The 22500-nt window shown below is 42.4% G+C and overlaps 1 protein-coding gene across 2 annotated transcripts in view; it reads right to left on the reverse strand.

Moving 5' to 3' along the window:
- Positions 1-22500, reverse strand: part of cntnap5a (contactin associated protein family member 5a) — a 135797-nt gene that overhangs the window by 29939 nt on the left and 83358 nt on the right. For both annotated transcript variants that reach the window (XM_082507948.1, XM_082507949.1), the window contains 7 exons: positions 20251-20394; positions 19969-20134; positions 15891-15997; positions 11907-12026; positions 8172-8372; positions 1555-1711; positions 192-319 (listed from right to left, as the gene is read on the reverse strand). In XM_082507948.1, the coding sequence (XP_082364074.1) occupies positions 192-319; positions 1555-1711; positions 8172-8372; positions 11907-12026; positions 15891-15997; positions 19969-20134; positions 20251-20394 (1023 nt within the window). The remainder of the gene's footprint in view (positions 1-191; positions 320-1554; positions 1712-8171; positions 8373-11906; positions 12027-15890; positions 15998-19968; positions 20135-20250; positions 20395-22500) is intronic.

Here is a 22500-nt window from a genome sequence, read left to right on the forward strand (position 1 = left end):
ATATTTACTGGAAGCGAACTGAAATCTCTGTGATCCTGCCTGCACCACAGATGAGGCTTTAACTCTCGATCCAGCGACAAACATAAAAGCACAAGTCGCAAAGACATTGTGTGAACATTTTGTGTCTCTAATCAGCCTCCATCTGCAGCCAAATCTGGAACAGTAGCTTCAACAGTGAGGTGATCACCTACTGTCTCCATAACAACGCAGAGGGCCGATGTGGTAGACAGCCTGCGAGCCCATTCTGTCGGTGTCTCCGATCACTATCTGGCTCACTGGTAGGTGGTCTTTGTAGGAGAGGACTCCTGTGTCATTAGCCCTGTGACAGAACAGAGAAAAGAACCGAATAAATAGTAATACACCAATCCTCAGGGGCCCGATTCTTTCATGGGGGTCCAGATAAAGGCTGACTTTCAGCTCCGTTAGCACAGAGCGCGCGGTAAACACCCCATAAAGGGAACCATCTATCACAGAGCACACATTTGCCTGTGAAAACATGGAGCTGCAAGCAGGAAGGCTTTGGAGTGGATTAACGCAGCATAAACAAAGCCATTGAGAATGTTTAAACTCCAGCACAGCCTTTGTTTCTTCATTCATGGCTCAGAAACGATGATGAGTTTAATCAAAAGTGAAATATTATGTAATTAATCATTTTGGATTAAACTGTGCTATATGTCAAAGGCATTTTCACACAATCCCAAACAGATAATGAGCTGCAGATATCGGAGTGTGAAAATGACATTGAACACTGTATGATCTACTCGCTTCATTTTTAGCAGACAAATTTCGACAAAATCCTGGAACCTGAGCTGCTCGTGGTGGTAGCGTTCCCTCTGGGAGGAGCACAACGGCGACTCGTTAGTCACATGGTCTGTCTCACAGTTCATGGATAAACCATCCATTTGTCATTATTTCATGTGTCCTTCTGTTTCCTACACACAGCTGTGGTCTCACATCAGTGTGGATCAGATTATCACTGCCTCCTACAAAAAAGTAGGTTCTTTGTAAAACGCGGATGTGTGACATCAGCTAAAGAGACGACATGTCCAATGTTTTAAACACAAACAAGCTGAGAAACGTGCAATAAGAAAATAAATGTGTGTGATGGAGAGGCTGCCAGGTACAAAGACGGGCAGCTTCCACAAGAAAGGTGTTCCTGACTGAAAACACACACACACCCTGTCCAGCTGTAGTGAGGGGTCTGGGAGTCGACTGGCCCGTCTGCAGTCAACAAAGAAGCTGCAGTAAGTCCTTTATCAGAAAACCAGGGAGGCTCGAGAAGCTTTCAAAGGCAGAGCAGTGTGTGCAGCACATCCAGTGATGATGCAAATGATGTAAAGATGAAACAGAAGGTCTCGCTTCCTAAATCTAGAACGCTGCACTGGACTCTTTTACATCAACGTGAGGTTTAAATGATTTATCATCATTTTTGATTGTGTTCGCTTTAACCTTTGGTAGCTGTTTTTTTGCAGTAGCAGTTTTATAATTCACCTACAGGATACAGAATAGTGTTCATGACGTGAATAAAAGCAGCCATGTGTGCGCTGTCTGTACCATGTGTCTGTGTCAGCATCACAGTTGCAGAAGTAGTTCATGTCAATGCAGTTCTCCTCCAGGCTGCAGGAGCACTGCTGAACTCCAGGCAGGAAGCCTCCCCAGTAGCTCCTCTTTTCTCCTTCCCGGTCCAGCCACCACGAAAGCGGACTGCCATCTGCAACCAAACCACAGTCAGCACGCCGCTGCAAAGGACTCACACAGTACAGCAAATATAAGTAAAACCACTGGCTTTAAAAAACAACATGAAACCCAAAGACCGTTTCTTTCTTTTAATTTACAACAACACCATCGAAAAGAAGTATGAAATAAAATATTATTATTATTGTTTCTTTTAAATGCTGTGATGTGATAAACAGTGAAATGACGCCACACTACCTGAAACCAAAAACATAACTAAAGGGTTAAACAGCTTCAATCAGTGTGACCCTGCTCTGCACAGAGGCCAGCTGGCATGGAGAAGCCCATTAAGCCACATGTCACAATGCATAATCAGTGTTACATGCTGGGGGGCTCTCATCCTGCAGCATTATAGGCAAAGATTTATGTATGGATACATGTCACAGCAGTGAGCAGTGGGGTCAGAGGCCGGAAGCATCCCTGTGAAACTCACTTTAACATCATCCATCACTTTGGCAAAACTGGTGACACAAATGTTAATTGTATGCATAAGTGAGGAGCTACAGGAACAATGAGTATGCACCAACATTTGCATTACAAAGGATGGGAATAATCCACATCTTTATCCTGTGTATTCATCGCTGTCCGCTGCACATTTTAAAATAGTCCTGAGACATCAAACAGGAACACAAACCACAACAGGCTACAATCAATACATCCTGCAGGAGAGGTCTCTCTAATCACATCCTTTAACTGGCTGAATACTGACAGGAAAAATGTGTTTCCTGTCTCCTTCACAGAAATGACTGTTGTGATACATCATTGCCCAATGTATCACATGCATGTATCAATGTATCACATGCATGTATCAATGTATCACATGTATGTATCAATGTATCACATGCATGTATCAATGTATCACATGCATGTATCAATGTATCACATGTATGTATGTATCAATGTATCACATGTATGTATCAATGTATCACATGTATGTATCAATGTATCACATTCACATGTATGTATCAATGTATCACATGCATGTATCAATGTATCACATGCATGTATCAATGTATCACATGTATGTATCAATGTATCACATGTATGTATCAATGTATCACATGTATGTATCAATGTATCACATTCACATGTATGTATCAATGTATCACATGCATGTATCAATGTATCACATGCATGTATCAATGTATCACATGTATGTATCAATGTATCACATGTATGTATCAATGTATCACATTCACATGTATGTATCAATGTATCACATGCATGTATCAATGTATCACATGCATGTATCAATGTATCACATGCATGTATCAATGTATCACATGTATGTATCAATGTATCACATGCATGTATCAATGTATCACATGCATGTATCAATGTATCACATGTATGTATGTATCAATGTATCACATGTATGTATCAATGTATCACATGTATGTATCAATGTATCACATTCACATGTATGTATCAATGTATCACATGCATGTATCAATGTATCACATGCATGTATCAATGTATCACATGTATGTATCAATGTATCACATGTATGTATCAATGTATCACATGTATGTATCAATGTATCACATTCACATGTATGTATCAATGTATCACATGCATGTATCAATGTATCACATGTATGTATCAATGTATCACATGTATGTATCAATGTATCACATGTATGTATCAATGTATCACATTCACATGTATGTATCAATGTATCACATGCATGTATCAATGTATCACATGCATGTATCAATGTATCACATGTATGTATCAATGTATCACATGTATGTATCAATGTATCACATTCACATGTATGTATCAATGTATCACATGCATGTATCAATGTATCACATGCATGTATCAATGTATCACATGCATGTATCAATGTATCACATGTATGTATCAATGTATCACATGCATGTATCAATGTATCACATGCATGTATCAACGTATCACATGCATGTATCAACGTATCACATGTATGTATCAATGTATCACATGTATGTATCAACGTATCACATGTATGTATCAATGTATCACATGCATGTATCAATGTATCACATGTATGTGTCAATGTATCACATGTATGTATCAATGTATCACATGTATGTATCAATGTATCACATTCACATGTATGTGTCAATGTATCACATTCATGTATCAATGTATCACATGTATGTATCAATGTATCACATTCATGTATCAATGTATCACATGTATGTATCAATGTATCACATTCACATGTATGTGTCAATGTATCACATGTATGTATCAATGTATCACATGTATGTATCAATGTATCACATTCACATGTATGTGTCAATGTATCACATGTATGTATCAATGTATCACATGTATGTATCAATGTATCACATTCATGTATCAATGTATCACATTCATGTGTCAATGTATCACATTCATGTATCAATGTATCACATGTATGTGTCAATGTATCACATGTATGTGTCAATGTATCACATGCATGTATCAATGTATCACATGCATGTATCAATGTATCACATGTATGTATCAATGTATCACATGCATGTATCAATGTATCACATGTATGTATCAATGTATCACATTCATGTATCAATGTATCACATGTATGTATCAATGTATCACATTCATGTATCAATGTATCACATTCACATGTATGTGTCAATGTTTCACATTCACATGTATGTATCAACGTATCACATGCATGTATCAATGTATCACATGTATGTGTCAATGTATCACATGTATGTGTCAATGTATCACATGCATGTATCAATGTATCACATGCATGTATCAATGTATCACATGTATGTATCAATGTATCACATGCATGTATCAATGTATCACATGTATGTGTCAATGTATCACATGCATGTATCAATGTATCACATGTATGTATCAATGTATCACATTCATGTATCAATGTATCACATGTATGTATCAATGTATCACATGTATGTATCAATGTATCACATTCATGTATCAATGTATCACATTCACATGTATGTGTCAATGTTTCACATTCACATGTATGTATCAACGTATCACATGCATGTATCAATGTATCACATGTATGTATCAACGTATCACATGTATGTATCAATGTATCACATGCATGTATCAATGTATCACATGTATGTATCAATGTATCACATTCATGTATCAATGTATCACATGTATGTATCAATGTATCACATTCATGTATCAATGTATCACATGTATGTATCAATGTATCACATTCATGTATCAATGTATCACATGTATGTATCAACGTATCACATGTATGTATCAATGTATCACATGCATGTATCAATGTATCACATGTATGTATCAACGTATCACATGCATGTATCAACGTATCACATGCATGTATCAATGTATCACATGTATGTATCAACGTATCACATGCATGTATCAATGTATCACATGCATGTATCAATGTATCACATGTATGTATCAATGTATCACATGTATGTATCAATGTATCACATGCATGTATCAATGTATCACATGCATGTATCAATGTATCACATGCATGTATCAATGTATCACATGCATGTATCAACGTATCACATGTATGTATCAACGTATCACATGCATGTATCAATGTATCACATGCATGTATCAATGTATCACATGTATAGAATAAATATAGAATAAAAATATATCATATCCAACATGATGCAGCAAAAGCAAATGTGGATTTTGTTATAAGGGTTAATAAACATCTCAGTTTGATCTTTTCTGATGCTTTGGCTCTGACAGGGTTAATATTCACAATCTTTGCACCCACACAGATGAGGGCTACTATTTAAGGGGGATGACAACTTTAAAGTGCACATGGTGGGAACTACTAGGAAATGTTGTGTGTCTGTGTGTGGGGTCAAACTGTGGGCTAAACACAAATAGCCCTACATTTAAATCAGCGTGTGAAGGTTTGTATGCAGTGCAGGGGCAGCATTCAGCTCATTAAATATACTCTGAGCTATAAATATGTGAGGGGGAGGGAATACATCAGTGCTCCTTCTTCCCACAGGACTTATTGTCCTGTAGTACAATAGGTCCCACAGGACAGGATTTTCCTTCTGTGTCATTTAGTCAAATTGAAATTTTGTATTGTTGCAATGGAAAATCAGGATTTGTGGTTTGAAAATGTTTATCTAACTTAACATGTCAGATAAATTTGTCCTTAAGTTAATATTGACTTCAAGTCAAAGGTTTAATTAAATTAGAGTCATATTTCATATTTCCAGTCTGTATGTATGCTCTAGAAATGAGAAACAAATGAAGACCACAGCTCAGAGAGGTCAGTATCATCCACTTCCTGATCGTCCAGCAGCACTGAAGCAGAGCGAGTAGAGCTTGGGTGATGCTGCGTTTTGCAGTGGATGCAGATTTTAAGATAAAAAGATTCAATACACTGACCTCTGTCGCTGCTGGCAGCAACGATCCCAGAAAACTCCTGTGACAATGCTTCAGGCTTCATTAAGTTTTGCACCTTAACAGCCTGACGACTACAACCTTCTCTAAGCTTCTCAGCTACTCTGGATTACATTCAAACCAAGTACACAGCCTGTTTAAATTCAATTAACACTGAGGTCTCGGTTTGTCCTCCAGTCAAAATCAGAGAACAGAAACACTTCTGTCCATATTATTTGTCTATGTTTGCACCTGCAGTTACCTTTTACCATTTTAGTAATCTTACAGGTTCACTGCAACATCACACTGTGCACCATCAGTCTTCGTCATGTAACCTGTCTGATGGTTGTACCTGATGCTGCAGAGACACGTGGCTGTTGCGCTATTTCTTTCAAATATGTCCTCTTTGGGGTGGACAAGGAGGACACGGGCCAACAGCAGGACAGCTGGAGGACACAAACAAAGCTTCTGCTGTTACAGCTCAAATATTCTGCCCCACGTTTTACACACACCGGCAACAGGTGGCGCTGCCCCTATCGTCCAATCCTGTTAAGCATAAGTGGACGCATGGACGGAGGACGGTCTGGCACGAACTCTCGCGCCTGACTCCACTCACTGTGTGCTTAGCTGTGATGCTGCAGGTGGTGCTGAGAGCCACACTGGAATCAATGATGACATCATTTGAATTCATTTGATTTCCTGCATAATGAATTTTTTTGTGTTAAAAATAAGACAACAGATGTCCCAATATAAAGTCACCTGACGGTGCAACAGCTGACAAACCAATTTTCACTTGGTGCTATTTTCTATTTTCTAGGAGCCACTTTAGCACAGCTTTAAAAACAAGTGTTTAAAAAGTGAGCCGTCTGATGTAAATTCCAGGGTAAGTTCATAAAGGATGCATCTACAGGAAAATCTTGCTAGATAAAAAAGAAAATGTGAAAAGAACAAAGAAGACTGCTGAATAGGACATCAAAAAGACGAGTAATTAAAGCGCTGTTGTGAATGTTTAATACTAATTCACTGTCACGTTAAAAGCCACAGTTGCCTCAAAGCAAACTGAGTTCATTATGAGTATTTAATAAAGAAAAAACAACATGTTTAAAATGCAAATCACACCAGGGCTGCGTGGTTTCAGTACGAGGACATGACTGAACATCTGTGTTCAGGCTGGCAGTCAGAGGACATGCTGCACAGCAAAACGCCACAACTGGAGGTGAACTTCAGATGTTTTTGGCAGGGCTGCACCAGAAAACCCAGCGGCCCCTTTGAACAGCTACTGCTGTTGTTTTTTCTGCTAAATTAGCACGATGAGTGGCATCTCGTCTAAGAGCGATTTGCATATTCTGTTGAGTAACACTGTTGGTTAAATGGATGCTGTTTATACCTGCACGCTCAGAGAAGTGGATTACAAAAAGACATTTGACCTGTAGTTTATTCTACTTATTCTACGAGCGTCCAAACAACAAAGACGGCCGTTACAAAACTCCGACTGTTTCTTCGAGTGTTCACGCAGCTATGAAATACGCTGTTCTGGCTCTTGTTTGATGTCTGGGGTGATAATGAACTTGTTTGTTTGTGCACACATGCTACCCAGGGAACAGCAGAATCATGAATCTTTCATGCTTTAAGCACGAGTGCTCGGATGTTTGGAACACCCTAGGTGCCAGAGATCTGAGATGAATGTACACCAAAAGATTGGACACAGCCTTTCAGGTTATTGTTAAACTATAACAAGAGTAGGGAAGCAGTGGGCGAGGGGATGTTGAAGGGGGCAGCCGCTTCCAACGTGGCCCCGGGCTGACAGCCTGACAATGCAACACAAATAACACAACGTTCAGCTGCTTCATTTGGATGACACCACTCAGTCCCACAGTGGGGGGGAGCCAGCCGTGGGGTCAGCAAGCAAATGCATGTAAGAGCATATAAACAGGTTTGCCCTGTATTTCTGCTGACGCACGTGTCCAGTGTCTACTCGTCTGAATCCAGTGCAGCTGTTCTCAGTGATGTGGTACTGGTGACAGCACGGGACATGTTTTAGGACAGCCACTGACCTTTTGTGTTAAAAAGACGGGACTTCCTGCAGTTGTAAACCACTTCCTGTTGGCACTGTTCCGACCCAGATACGATTGCACGTAGTTGTTTGGCCGAAGCGCTGTAGTTGAAGATCATGACGTGAGGTTTCTGAAGGGATGAGGTCTGAACTGTGACCGGAGCTGTGCTGTTGTGGGACAGCACGGTCCACACCTTCTTCTCTGCAAGAAAAATGTTCCCGCGTTACTGTGAAGCCAACATCAGCACCTCCTGCACCAAGATACATGCTGTAGTTTGGGAGCATTTCAAGTTGCTATACATCAACACAACTGTTATATCCCAAATGTTAATAATGTGCATGCATGAAGTCCGTAGTAATTACATAAATTGCAAAAAAGTAGAATAAACTACAAAAAAATCGTATAGAAAATCTTTTTTGTTTTTTTTTACAAATATTTCTAGTTAGAGAAATTTAAGAGGTTCATCACCCGAAACTGAAAATAGAAAAAAGTTGCACAAAATAGTTTCCAACCACAGGAAATTTATTTTGAGTGTCTTCATAGTTTTCTTTTTATATACTGCAGGAAAAACAAAAATAAATATTCTAATGCAAATTTGCAAAAAACCAGCATGTGCATCGAAATGAACTGTTTCCAGTGTAATTTGAGTTCGAAGCATCCCAGAAACTATTCACAAAGGCATAAACTCAGACATGAATTTTAAAAACACCAGCATATCTTTGTAAATGCTCTATAGGAAAAAACTACCGCATTTCGGGACGGTAATGGCGGACATGCGATAGTTCGCGCTGACGTCTGTTCCCAGTAGGAAGTCTTATGAACAGCTGATCAGATCGGCAAAGCCTGTTTCTGGAATATTGTGTTTTTGTTGCTACAAATGCTTTTATGCAATTTTTGCAAAGCTACATGTGGAAGGAAACCGTGACCGAGGACAAGCTGAATGCATAAGATGTAAGTACAACTCCTCCGGTTTCATATGCAACAAAAATTATTGTGCTAGTTTATGTGGTCGCAATTCTACCGAGATTTAAAAATAGTTATGCAAAACGTGCATAAAGGGCTAACTGAAAATGACTTGATTGGCAAAACTCTGAAGTAAAAAACAAACAAACAAAGACATGACTTATCATTTGTTATTGACGAAAAAAAAAGGGATCCACCCCCCGCCCTCCACCTCATGATGCTAAAGCCAAATGGCTGCTCTCTGGGAGTTTATTAATCGACATAATCAACTTTAATTTAATGCAGTGTGAAAAAAAATGCACAGAAATAAATTATTTTTTTCAAGAATAATTAAATAGATTCAACATCTTTGTTCAACAGAACTGCAGACTGCACAGATGGTACCCAAAGGAAAACGTACTACAGCTTACTGGGGTGTTTTAGACTTATTAGTTACTATATACAGTAATGGACTTCTATACATTTTACATCAGATTAAAACTTTGGGTGTAAGATTCAGATAATTATTTATTAAAAGCTCGACATTTTAAATGAGAATAAGAAAGAAAAGTCTGTCTTTGTGCCCCCTTTTCCCTGTTCATGCCCTATCGGCCCCCCTGGCTAAACTTTGCTAGATCCGCCCCTGCACAGTTACCAGCCGTCAGCTGTAGAAAAAGATCCTCGAGTAGAAAGTAATATTAAATAAATTCTAACAACAGCTGATCAAGCTTAAACGTGCTGCGGTTGTTCAGCCGCTGGTTTCCTCTTTCTGGTGCAAAGTGGGCGATAAACAAAGAAGAGAGACGGACTCGCGACAGAAAAGCCGATCAGCTGATCATTGATCAGTGTCACAATTGAAGTAGCAGCAGGAGAGGGAGAGAGAGGCAGTCGCTCCATATATCGCTTGTTAAGCTTAACGCTGGAATGCTTTACAAACATTCAGAGATGAACTTACACACTTGCTTTACTTCTCTCTGGGAAAACTTCCTCGGAGATGAAATGCTGGTTTGGTAGCGAGGCTACAAATACACACAGCCGCTCTAGCACGTGACGCACACTGCTGCGACGTGCTACTGTTATGAGCTGAGTTACGGCGTGTGGCAAGTTTTGTGAGGTGCTTTCGTGATATTTAATGGATCGGATTACATTTTTTATTTCTCTCCGATATCCGATCCAGTAATTTAGGTCAGTATCGGACCGATACGTAATATCGGATCGGTCCATCTCTACTTCAAACCCTACACTTTGAAAAAGAACCTGATTTTATTCGTATCCACATACGAACACAGAATATTCTGGATAAAATCAGACGGCTGTGTCCTACTTCATGATTATTCTCATCAGGTTGGCAGGCTTACAGTTATTTACATCTCTAATGGATTCCTTAATTGAGGTCAAGTTGAGACATATTTGCTGCAGAACGACTGAGATTTTCAAGTAGACGACTGAAAAAACAAACCCTGGACGAGAGCAGCAGAGAACACCACGTTCGCTCTGTAATGTCATCACTGCTACATTAACCTTGCAGGGACGAAGCAGCTGGGAAAGTTGTGACAGCGCGGTGACGAGCACGGCCTCCAGAGTGTCAAAACTCAATATGTTTTGTCCTATATGTCATGCAGACTGTGGATCAGCTCGTGTCCCTCTGCCTGTCTGTCAAAAGTCACATCTCAGGTGACACAGAGCATATTGTGTTTGTGCCATCAAAAGCTCTTTCTGGCTCCCAAATCACAACACCCACACTGGTGACATCAGTCTGCTCCCACAGCTCCCAAACACCAACACCAACCCTCTCCCAAACGCAGCCTGGTGCCACGCGATCACTGTCGATATCTGTGCTGCCGACAGCGACATTCGTAATTATTTTATCGACTCCTCTGCCTCGACGTAACTTTCCTCGTTTCTCCACGAGCAACAGATAACTGCCGAGATTTCAGAAATCAATGGGCAAATTTCTGTGAAAATGAATGTGGATATTCCTGTTTGCAGCACGGCGAGTGCTGCAGACGTGACTTTGAGCTGGGATCAGGTCAAAACCAAAACTTTTACCCAAGAAATGTGCAGATTTATGCATTCCTTCAAACGACTTAACAGTTTAAACGTTTTCATGGCACCATGACTCGCCCTGCATCCAAAACATCCAGAATTACTGTCATGAAATGCACTGTGCAGGGGATTAACCCTTGTTGACGTTAATGACCCGAGCCTCTGGAGGCCACTGGGAGGGGGCTCAAGATCTCTAAGCCTGTCAAGTTGTAATCTTTTTTTAATATATTTTTAACTGGCTTTATTGGATGGATACAGGGAAGCGAGAGGGGAAGACATGCGGTAAAGGGCCACGGGTCGGACTCGACCCCAGCCGGTCGCCCGCTCATCCGACTGAACTAACCCGGTGCCAAGTTGTAATCTTTTTGATTTGAGAAGCAACAAATCCCACATTTCTGCTCTCAGCCATACTTGAGTGGACAAGATGACCTTTTAATTGAAGCATCATTCATGAAGACACCATGAAAACCTTTCCCTCTGATTAAAGATCGAGGCAACAAAAGGCAGCATGCTGCATATACATAAAGAACCAAAAGATTGGAAACAAATGAAAGATTAAATCTGTGTTTAACACACACCGAACATGCATTTAAAAACCCTCAGGAGGTCACCTAGACTGCTGCTGGCTCTGGATCAATGCAGGCTAATCTATAAGCCAGTGCACTCTTTACTCTGAGCTTTCTCTGTGTTCTCGGGTGATGTTGAATGGAGTAAAAGGTGACAACACGAGGTCTACAATGATCTCACCTGTCATGTTGCAGTATACCTGTGTGGGCCCCAAAGGACCACTCCCATCTGGATCAATGAAGTAGAAGCCCGATGAGCTGCCACTCAGCTTGTAGGCCTCACAGGAAGACTCGTAAATGGCTGCAAGATGCAGAGTGGGACAGAAATCAGTCAGTCGTCCAACAATCAGCCCACGCTCTGACGGCTCTCGATTGGATGAGTCATGAATACACAAAACCTATCTAAATGTATGAACTCTGTGCTGTATTATAGAAGTGAACGATGTCCATGCTTTGGCTTTTTTCTTTATGCTAATTATGGCACCAACATCCTGAACCAGTGTCCTCCACACAAATCGATTCACATCAAGAAACATCTTAAACATCTTCACAGAGATACACACTAACAGAGGCCTTTGTTTGTGGCAGTGACTGTCATTTTAATGGGATGAAAGGACAGCAAACAAACGTTACTGTCTGCTGCTGGCTTCATAATAACTTCTATTATTTGATGAAAATAATTAAGTCAAGTCAGCCTATTTGTACGCCATGTTTTTCAAAAATAGAAGTCAATGTAACAAACTGAGATAAATGGCAGAGACATCACAAAGCATCCAAATACAGAAAAGCAAAAAAACTCAAGGAGAACAATTAAAACTACATGACAGCACAGGCCTTTGTGAGCTCCTCTAGATACCACAGGATCTGCTTTGAAGAGCCAGATGAGGCGAAAGACTAACATGACAGCACGAACCTTTAGTTTAGACCCACGGCAGGATGATGCCCCCGAGTGCCTGAAGAACCAGAACACCAGCGACATAGTAGCTCATCCTGTTCATGCTCCATCATAACTCACAGGTTACTACCTCTAAAACAACAGACATGACCCCTATGGGCTCAAACTGTGCTCATAAATATTTTGTACTTGTAAATCAGACGGTGTAGCTGTGAAATGAATTTTGTAACCTTGTGTGTTTGTAAAAAATATTCACAAACGTTATTTTTTGGACCGTAAGGCGCACTGGATTATAAGCCCGGCTACACGAAACAAAACAGTCAGAGTCTTGCTTCCTCCACTTCCGTGCCATTGATTCATTACTGCTGAATTCTCTCACAGCGGCTCTATTCCCGTGTTGTTGTAGTATATAATAATAATAATAATGGATTGCATTTATATAGCGCTTTTCAGGGCCCTCAAAGTGCTTTACAATACCACTATTCATTCACACTGGTGGAGGCAGCTACGGTTGTAGCCACAGCTGCCCTGGGGCAGACTGACAGAAGCGAGGCTGCCATATCACGCCATCGGCCCCTCTGGCCAACACCAGTAGGCGGTAGGTGAAGTGTCTTGCCCAAGGACACAACGACCGAGACTGTCCGAGCCGGGACTTGAACCCGCAACTTTCCGGTTACAAGACGAACTGTCACTTCTTTGAGCCACGATTAATGACTAACCTCGTATTGTGGATGGGTTATCTCAGTTGTTCTCCTGACTGAAGTTTGGTCCTTTTATAACATCCTGCCATGTGATTACATTTGTCTCTTTAACTTTTATCGAGTGGAAAAGTGTTAGCGTTCATCCTCCAGCTTCAGTGTGTTTATGTTATGCTAACATAGCTATTTGCTAGCGATCACGTAGCACATCATTATATAGCAGCTAGCCCAACTTCAGTAACCCTACAAACTTCACTGCTGTTTAGTTTTCTGTCTTCATTTATGTTGGAAGTGAGAGCAGAGCTGTACGTTTGAATTTCTCAGAAATCTCTCAGTCAGAACATGCTATATCATGTTTCGGTGGAAGCTAGCGAGCTAACTTCCTGCTAACTTCTGACTCCGTTAAATGTAATAAATCCTGTTTTCATGGATGCCTGATGTTTAACTTAATTGTTACACCTGGTAGAGCAGCAACACTGATCATTTTATTAAAGATGAAAGAATTTAGCGAGTTTTTAACTCTCAGTGATGCTGTGTGTTTGTTTGACTTTGGGACCTGAAGCAGACAGAGTTTAAGACCCAGATTAGCCATAATGCTCCAACAATCCATCAAGCAGTGCGGTTTCTGACAGATTTTTGAGCGCTGTGTACATAAAATTATTTCGAGCTCAGTAAGCACAACCAGAATCCATAAATAAGGCGCACTGTTGATTTTTGAGAAAAGTAAAGGACTTTAAGTGCGCCTTATATTGCGGAAAATACGGTAATCATGTTTTTGTTAGGGTGTGGTTACAAAGGAAAAGAACTCAGTAATTAGCTTTTACCCGGGTATTTTTGAAAACGCAGATTTTTCTATGCGTTTGCACCTTTCGTCCACACGTCAACGGCGTTTTCGGTCACTGAAAACGGAGATTTCTAAAAGCTCCGGCCAGGGTGGATATTTTCTAAAACTCAGTTTTTGCATTTACGTGTGGACGAGAAAAACGGAGAAAACGCAGCGTCAAAGCTGTGCGCCTTTTTTGACGTCACAGTGTGCACCGCGTTATTGTTTCGGTGAAATGAATTTCTACAATACTGTTAATTCTACTCTCTGCAGTGTTTAAATGCTTACATATACACACAGTTACTGTCCCTCCACACATACGACTCTGTTCTGCTTCTATGCCCCAGCTTTGTTTACTTTTTCCCACCGAGGCTTCTAGACTTCTGATTGGCCAACATTTCTACACGGTTAGGAATCTAGCGCCACCTGCTGCTTTGGCATGTTCATAGCAGCGTTTTCCTTCATTTCTGCCTTTACGTGTGGACGGGATTGTTTTTTAAAACAAAAACGGAAAATCTCAGTTTTCAAAAATACCCGTGTACGTGTGGACGTAGCCTTAGAAAGACACAAATTCTCATCTATAGATGCACAAACATAAATCAGTTCACAGCTACACAGTCTGATTGAAACTGACCTGGAGAACACTTTGGCCAAAGACTCACATACACACACAAACACTGCAGGAAGATCAGTGAATCTGTGGATTGTGGAAGGAAAGATGACAAATACCTCATCAGTCCTTTGGCCACATAAGTCTCGAGTTTACTAATGAATGTTTCCAGCCACTGCATCTGTCAAAGCTAACAAGTCTCAGTTATGATGCTAGTGCCAGCCAGTATAACCAGGATAGTAAGGTGCTGTCCAGTGGAGTGTTTTCTAAAACCACCCAGAGGGCAAAATGAGACCTTTTTGTCACAGTCATGCAGTTTGAACTCAGCACGAGAAGTGTGTGTGTGTGTTCCTGTCTAGCTATCTTTGTGAGCACCGAAATCTCACTCACGGTCCTCACAAGTTTGAAGCATTTTTGAGGCTCAAAATGTGGTTTTAGTGTCAGGCTAGGGAAACCGTGACGTCAATGAAGGTCCTCACTAAGATAGCTGAATGGGCTTGTGTGTGTGTGTGTGCAAACTCCAGAGATGAAGCCAGACATTTCTGAATGTCATTGAATCTGCTGAGTGTTTTCAGACTCTGTCAGGTTTCAGGTTTTGAGTCCAGACAGAAAAGTTGATTTCACGTGTTTACGGGGAAGTTGATGAAAGGCCCTATTTTTAATTCAGCAGATGATCTTATCTGCCATGTTCTCTCCATCAGCCAAACACGACTGTGTTTGCCTGCATATAAACAAGATATCAGTATTCTGGGGCAGGGGAATTTCACACATACTTTCCAACAGCCGTCTCCACAGCAAATATCAAGGCGATGTCATAAAATGACAGCCGTAAGGAAAAGCTCCTACATGCAGAGTCAGTCTAAAGTCAGCCAGTCTAACACTATTTAGGGTGTAGCGAAAAAAGATTCTCAGAATTTTGAAAGTGAGAATAGCAGCATCGGTTGTAAAGGTCTTGTCAAGTCGAAGCAGGACAGCTTTTTTTGCTCTGCACAGGTGAAGAAAGGTACGAGCGAGGCTGGCGGATGTGTGCCGAATCGAATGACACAACTCGGCAGACCGAGACTAAATGGGGCGGTGCGGCGGATGTAATGGCGGCTTTGAGAGGAGGTGAAGAAATGAAAGTGAGACAAAGTGCTCACAGTTGTGACATGTCGCTCCAGCATAACCCGTCCCCGAGCAGTCACAGGAGAAAGAGCTCCACATCTGAGAACAGCGCGCTCCGTGCTCACACAGGTTAGGAAGGCATCTGCAAAGAAAGCACAGTTTAGGAATCCACTCATTTACTTAGTGATTGTACCTGATATATGGACATTTGAATCACTTTATTTCCACAGTTTGAACCTTTGATCCAGCACGACGACATTTCGATCCACTGTATGCTTGACTGTACGTTGTTGGGGTGACTCTCTCGACTTTACATGAAGAGTCATAATGTGCACACACCGTTCACCAACAGCACCAGCGTTTCACAGTCTGGGGACTCATCAGCTGAACTTCAGACCATGCACATGAACGAACGGTGAGAAAATTTTAACTCTACTGTCTCAATTTATTCCTACTAATAATAAATAATGATTTTGTATGCTATGTTTAAATGAGCAAACATTTAAGTGGAGATATTATCTGAATGTCAGGAGCGGGATCTCATTCACACCCCTCCCAGCCTGAGGGAGGGGTGTGAATGCCTGCTGTTCTCCCCCCCCCTCCTTTCATTCACTTCTCATTGGTACACGGGGATCGGCCCGGCCAGTCTCCTTCGAGGCCTTCCCCTGTACACGGTCCCTCATCCATCATCGCTCATCATCACTGAGCTCGTGAAATAAAACTTAAAGGAAGTTCTTCCTTCCCGCTGACACGAGTGCTTCCCCATCAGGGATCATCTATTGCTGCAGCTTTTCTCTCTAATATTGTATATAAAGCACTTTGAGGTAACTGTTGTTGTAACTGGTGCTATAAGAAGATTTTAGCTTTACAATCTGGAGCTCTAACCGCGGCGATCTTCATCTGTGGTATCTGCCATTCTGCCAGAACTGCAGTTCAGCTGTTTCTGATCCATGAATCTCTGTCTGAGGAACACTTAAACAAAACAGGACTGAGTGGATCTGCAATGATGAACATCTGTCATTACAGTTAGTCACAAAGCAGAGAAGCAGAGTACACTTCAAACCCCATCCATGCGTGTTTTCCTGCGTTCTCCAGAGTCGGATTGGCGGTTCATCACACGACCGTGACACTTCAGTCACATTTCCAGCTAAAGTCACTAATAAAGCTAAGATGAGGGGACATCTATGGACAGTGTGTGATTGTCCAGTGAGGGACAGCTGTATGTGTATATACACACATCCAAGGAGAGGTTTGTCACAGACCTGACAGGCTTTTCAGTAATGACGCTTCTCAGGTTCACAAAGAAAGAAATGCTGCTGCTGTTAGCGTCTGCATGCTATGTTAGCTCAAATGCTCTGCCACACAAAACCACACAGAGCTGAGCAGATCGGCCCTCTGTCACCGCTACCAAAGGGGTATATCTATGCATGCATCTATGATTGGTCCTTCTCTTCAGACTGTAAGCAGCGATTTTAAAGTGAAGGACATGCAACATGCTAGCATGTCAGAAACAACACAGAACAAGTTTTCTCATTGAAAAAGCTGCAGGCAGAGATGTTCTGTCTTTTGACTGCTTGTAATTAATTGATTATCAAAACGTTTGCTAATTAACTTTCCCGTCTGCTGACTAATTGAAAAATCTGAAGCTACCTCCTAATGTGCTGAGCTCTTTCAAACTTTCAGAACAACTGAGGCTTTAGGAGCTGCTCAGGATGATAACACTTTACTTCCAACCACAAAGAAGGAAAAACAAACAAACCCACATAAATAGGCGGCTTCCAGGCATCTGCATTAGCGACTAACAGAAGCAGTTGTTTTGTTGGTGTTTACAAAGCCGATCTTTTATCCAGCAGGTAAGAAAGAGCCGTGCTCACGTTCCCCTTTATTCGCTCCTGTGCTGTCATGAACACCAGCTTTGAAGTCCCCCAAAAGACTCATTTGCTGTTGATTCATGTTGTGCAAAGTAAAAATAAAAACAAGTGTGAACTGACGCTTTTTCACACACTGCGCCCTTGTCTGAATTTGAGAAAGTGGAGCCGTGGCAGCGCTTCTCTAAAAATAAATGCATCTCTGTCACCTTCAGACAAGAATGCCCGTTAATAGGATTTCACCACAAAACGTGTTTCAGGGAAAATTTTCAACTGCACTCTTCTGATTAATAGTCCCGTCCTCGAGCCTCCTTCAGTTTCACATAATTGCCAGCCTTTCAAGCATGCATCTATAATTTCATGCACTTTTATCTCTCACCTATTAACTGCAGCAGCACAGGCCGGCCGCAACACGGATAAGGTTGCAGCCGTCGGTTTAATTACCGTCGGGCTATTTTCTGATGTTGTGTGCACGGTTGACCTTACAGGTCAAGAAATGACAGCAGCTGGCACACCCAGGTGCACACGAACAATAAAGTGAGTCACAGTGTAATTAGACCGAAAGCAAAGAAGCTTCAGTCTGAGTTCATTTCCTCGTATCGTCAAAGTAAAGGCTCAGAACAGAAACGAGGAAATCATAGGTTCACCTCCCTCAAGTTTTCAAATGATTTTTATTAGCAGTTAATTTGCCATTTGATCTCATTCACCCAGTAAATACATCCCAGGACCGAGCTCTCACCACACGGGTGAGAAATCAGATGTCACTGGTCAAGGTGGATCTCACTAACAAACATCCCACTCTCGTATCACAGCAACTCGACGGCGTAAGCTAGCCCTGAAGTTTTTAAATGTTATAATAATAATAAACACAAGCCTGATAAATCAATCTTTTTCAGGAAGTAAATGGTTATTCAGTGCAAAATACGTAACCAAGCCAACACCAAAGCAAAGACAAACACAGTTAGCATGAAGATGAAGGAGTTTCCCCAAGGAGCTGCTGGAGCCTAAATTAAAGTTCAAGCATAAAGACGGGAGTGCAGGCTGGCATGCTGTGAAGTGTGTGCACTGGATGATAACAGTGACTCTACACAGTGCAGCCCTCTGGCCCACACGGTACAATGTAAGCAGTGGTACTGCTGTATGTGTCATCATTTGAATAAGAACAGGGTCCAACCAAAAGCTGAAGGGTGTCCTGGCTCAGCTTTAGAGATGCACCAAATGTTGGCCTCCGCGATAAAGTGACAGCAGAGGCTGAATGAGGATCTGAGTGATTCAGGGTAGAGCTGCTGTTCCCTCAGTGATGGTTCAGGCTTCCTGTCAGGATGCCTTCTGGATGCATCTAAGCTGAGTAATTCGTCCATCCAAGAGGAGGCCCAGAACATGATGGAAATGTTTTTCACTTGGTTTGAGAACATCTCCGATTCAGAGCCAGAGGCTGGGAGATGTTTGGACTACAGTGAGACTGCTGTCCCTGTGGCCAGCAGTAGAAATGGACGTATGGATGGCTGCTAAAGAAAACAGAGGATGGCTGAACTCATCTTGAGGAGGGTGAGTTTGTACACCGCTGCAGTATCTGCACCAAAGTTTCAGCCATGTTTCATCAAAGACAGCCTGATGCTGTTTGTGTAATCCTAGTGGCAGTTTGCTTCTTGACTGACGCCCTTCAATAAATGAAATCACGTGGAAGAGCACCAAAGCATGCTCCTGGAGCTGCATCTCCTGGAGCTGCATCGCCTTCTTTATTCGGTCACTTCCTGCAGCGCGCCGTTCGCCTCACTGACACGGGAGACTGCCGTCGCTCCTGTGTTTGCAAACGCTGGCTTAGACAGCAGACATGTGAAACTGAAGAAAAAGCAGTCTGCATGTTTACTTCAATCCTGTACAAGATCCACATGAAGGTGCTCACAGGGCCTGCAGCTGTGGGGTAATGAGGGAGAGCGCGGCACACAGGACAGTAGGGAGGCAGCTTGTTAGCATAGCCCTCTGCCAGGGAAGCTACTCGCCAGTTTTCTGTTGCACTTTAATTGGACGATCCTGTCAGTTTGTCTCTATAGGACAAGATGTCAGTGACATTCAGGCTGCGCTGCAGGCAGCACGCTGTCATCCACAAATTAACAGAGTGGGCATGGATGAGGCTGTGCTGCCATCTTGGATAATGTTTGACATTCAACAGTCACGTGTGCATGCTTTCAGCAGCTCTACGTCTGAGCCATGTTCTTACTCAAACACATTCAGGATACTTTACCTGTCTTTTATATTGCACGTGTCGAACTGAAGCTCGTTATAATTCCCCAGCAGTCCTTGCTGTACATGACTGAGATTCATCAGCTGGCTGTTGATGAATATGAGCCGCATACAACCCTGGAACGCCGGAGCAAAGCCCTGGCAGTCTGGAGCAGTCGCAGCACAGCCTGGATGGAAATAACACACGATACAACCTTTAGCTTTTATTCCCAGGAAACATTGGGTTAGCGTGTAAAGGAGAACGTCTTAAGCTATGTTAATATTGGTGTGTAAATCCACGAACCTCCAAAGTAAAAGCTGCCTCTGGATTGCACTTGTTCCCAAAGTTCAATAGTGGAGGAGGGCTCGTTATCCACAGTCAGAGTGATCTGTAGGTTCCTGGCGTCGAGGCTCACAGAGTGCCACAGCCCATCGCTGACTCTCCTGCCTGATGAAGAATGGTTCAGTTTGGAAGTTTAGAAGACAACAATATTTATTTATTTTACTTTTGTTAAAAATAGACTTTTGAGAGCTGCCAGTAAATTTCCTGTGCACACACACGCTTGTTTTCACGGACACCACAGGAGCTGCAGAGCTTCCAGCCTCCTCCATCACTCGGAGCCTCCAAACAAAAAGCCTGCCTCCTCCGCCGTGTCACTCAGCGCATATTTTATCATTTAGATGAAGTGAATATGGAAATGTGGAGAAATTACTAACGTCAGCTTCTTCCTGGTTCTTTATTATTGTCAACGAATAACGTGGGTGCATTACCTCCACTAATGTGAAGTAAGCACTGTACCGCTGTCAATCCTTCTCCATCCTTCACTTAAAGATGACACCAGCATCTCTGTTACAGCTGATCACCTACAGTCAGAAGGCTGCAGACATGTGAGCAAACACACTCACACGACTCTGCAGACCAACATCTGGAATATCTTCTGACATGTGTCAGTCAGATTCTTTGTTCCCTTGTTGCTGATGATGACTGAGGAGGTTACTACAGCTGCCTGCACTGCCTAACCCAAACCTTTAACCTGTAAGCCACCAAGTGCTTCACCAAAGTAAAAGTGGCTGTGACAGATCATCACAAAGCTGCAGCCTTCAGGAGGACTGACCCACGCCTCTGTTCCACTCACACTCAGTCCAACAGTGCCCGTGACTTGCAGCAGATCCCTGCATCCCAGAAGAGTCTGAGGGCCGCGGGCAGTTTCTCTGTGTCATGGAATAAGCAGAGTTGCCACAGCAGACAACATTAATCTGAGTTTCCTTCCCTCCTTTCAGGTCAGAAATATAAATCTCAACATGTGTTTGCTGTCTCCTTGCTGCCCAGTCAGTTTGTGTGGCTGCTGCTCATCTTTTAAAGTGTTAGAGTGGCGAACGCTCACACTAAACATGGCCATTAGAATGTACAGCTAATAATCCCTGTGAGCTAAGAGTTGAGTCGAGGCAGCTTCTGTTTGTGTTTCATGTCAGCTGATATCCTCACGACGCGCTTATCGTTTTCACATCCAACCCGGGGCTGAGTGTGTTCCAGTGCTACAGCACCAGTGTTGTAGTCACAGCATCTCCTCAGCAGAATAAGGATCATAATCAGTGCAAGACGGAGGAGCTGGAGTCTGACAGCAGGACAAGACAGACTCTGAACAACTAAATGAGTCTGAGGACTTGCACAACAATGACCTGATACGCTGCAGGGACTATTAGCTGGGTAGGAACAGCCGATCGCATTGACGCAAGCATTTGTTTCAACTGTAAAAACAGGTCAACTCTTATCCTGCCTCTAAAAAATATATTTGGATGTGATCACTGCTCCAAAGAGTCAGTGGCAGCCCCGTGTCCACACCAGTGTGTTCATGCAACATGTTGTGCGTCTCCTGACGAGTCTGATGGAGACGCAATTCTTTTCACATTGAGGTCCCCGTGCACGCAGCTCCCACGTTGTCAGGGCCCATTTTCATCCTGCCAATGCTCTTCTATCAGCTGAACGAGGACGCAGTGGAACAGTGATGTGACAGTGCGAATGAAACTGAAGGGAAAAGTTCAACTTTGGAGAAAAACAAAAGTCTGCAGTTTAATGATTACGCTGAGAGTGATGCTGCTCGGTGTCTGACATCGTTACACTGTTCCAGCAAAGTGGTGAGAATCTGTAGCTGCCTTTAATTAAAACCATGTTTCCATGTTTATGATTCATTTCTTAAGCTTCGGACGATCGCTGTGCCCGACGCGCACTCAGCACGCCGCGCTCACGTTTACACACCGGGCTCTCCCACGCTACGGTCCAGGCATCACAGAGAAGATGTTCAGCTAACAGAGCATCACACATCATCTCCATATAGGAATGCCCTCCACCCTGCATCTGTGCTTGGTGCAGCATGTTCCCACAGGATGGGTTTCCACACATCAGAGACGAGGACCTGGGGATTGTCTCGCACTGCCTTTAATATGATAACGTTGTTTGCTGCGTATAGATGCTATGATACGCTATATCTAATTTCAGTTTGACCTCCAAAAGTGGACGAGAAAGACGAGGGATTCTGATGACGGTAACACGAAC

Source organism: Aulonocara stuartgranti, assembly GCF_965226115.1.
Source record: "Aulonocara stuartgranti genome assembly, chromosome: 16".
Lineage (NCBI taxonomy): Eukaryota > Metazoa > Chordata > Actinopteri > Cichliformes > Cichlidae > Aulonocara > Aulonocara stuartgranti.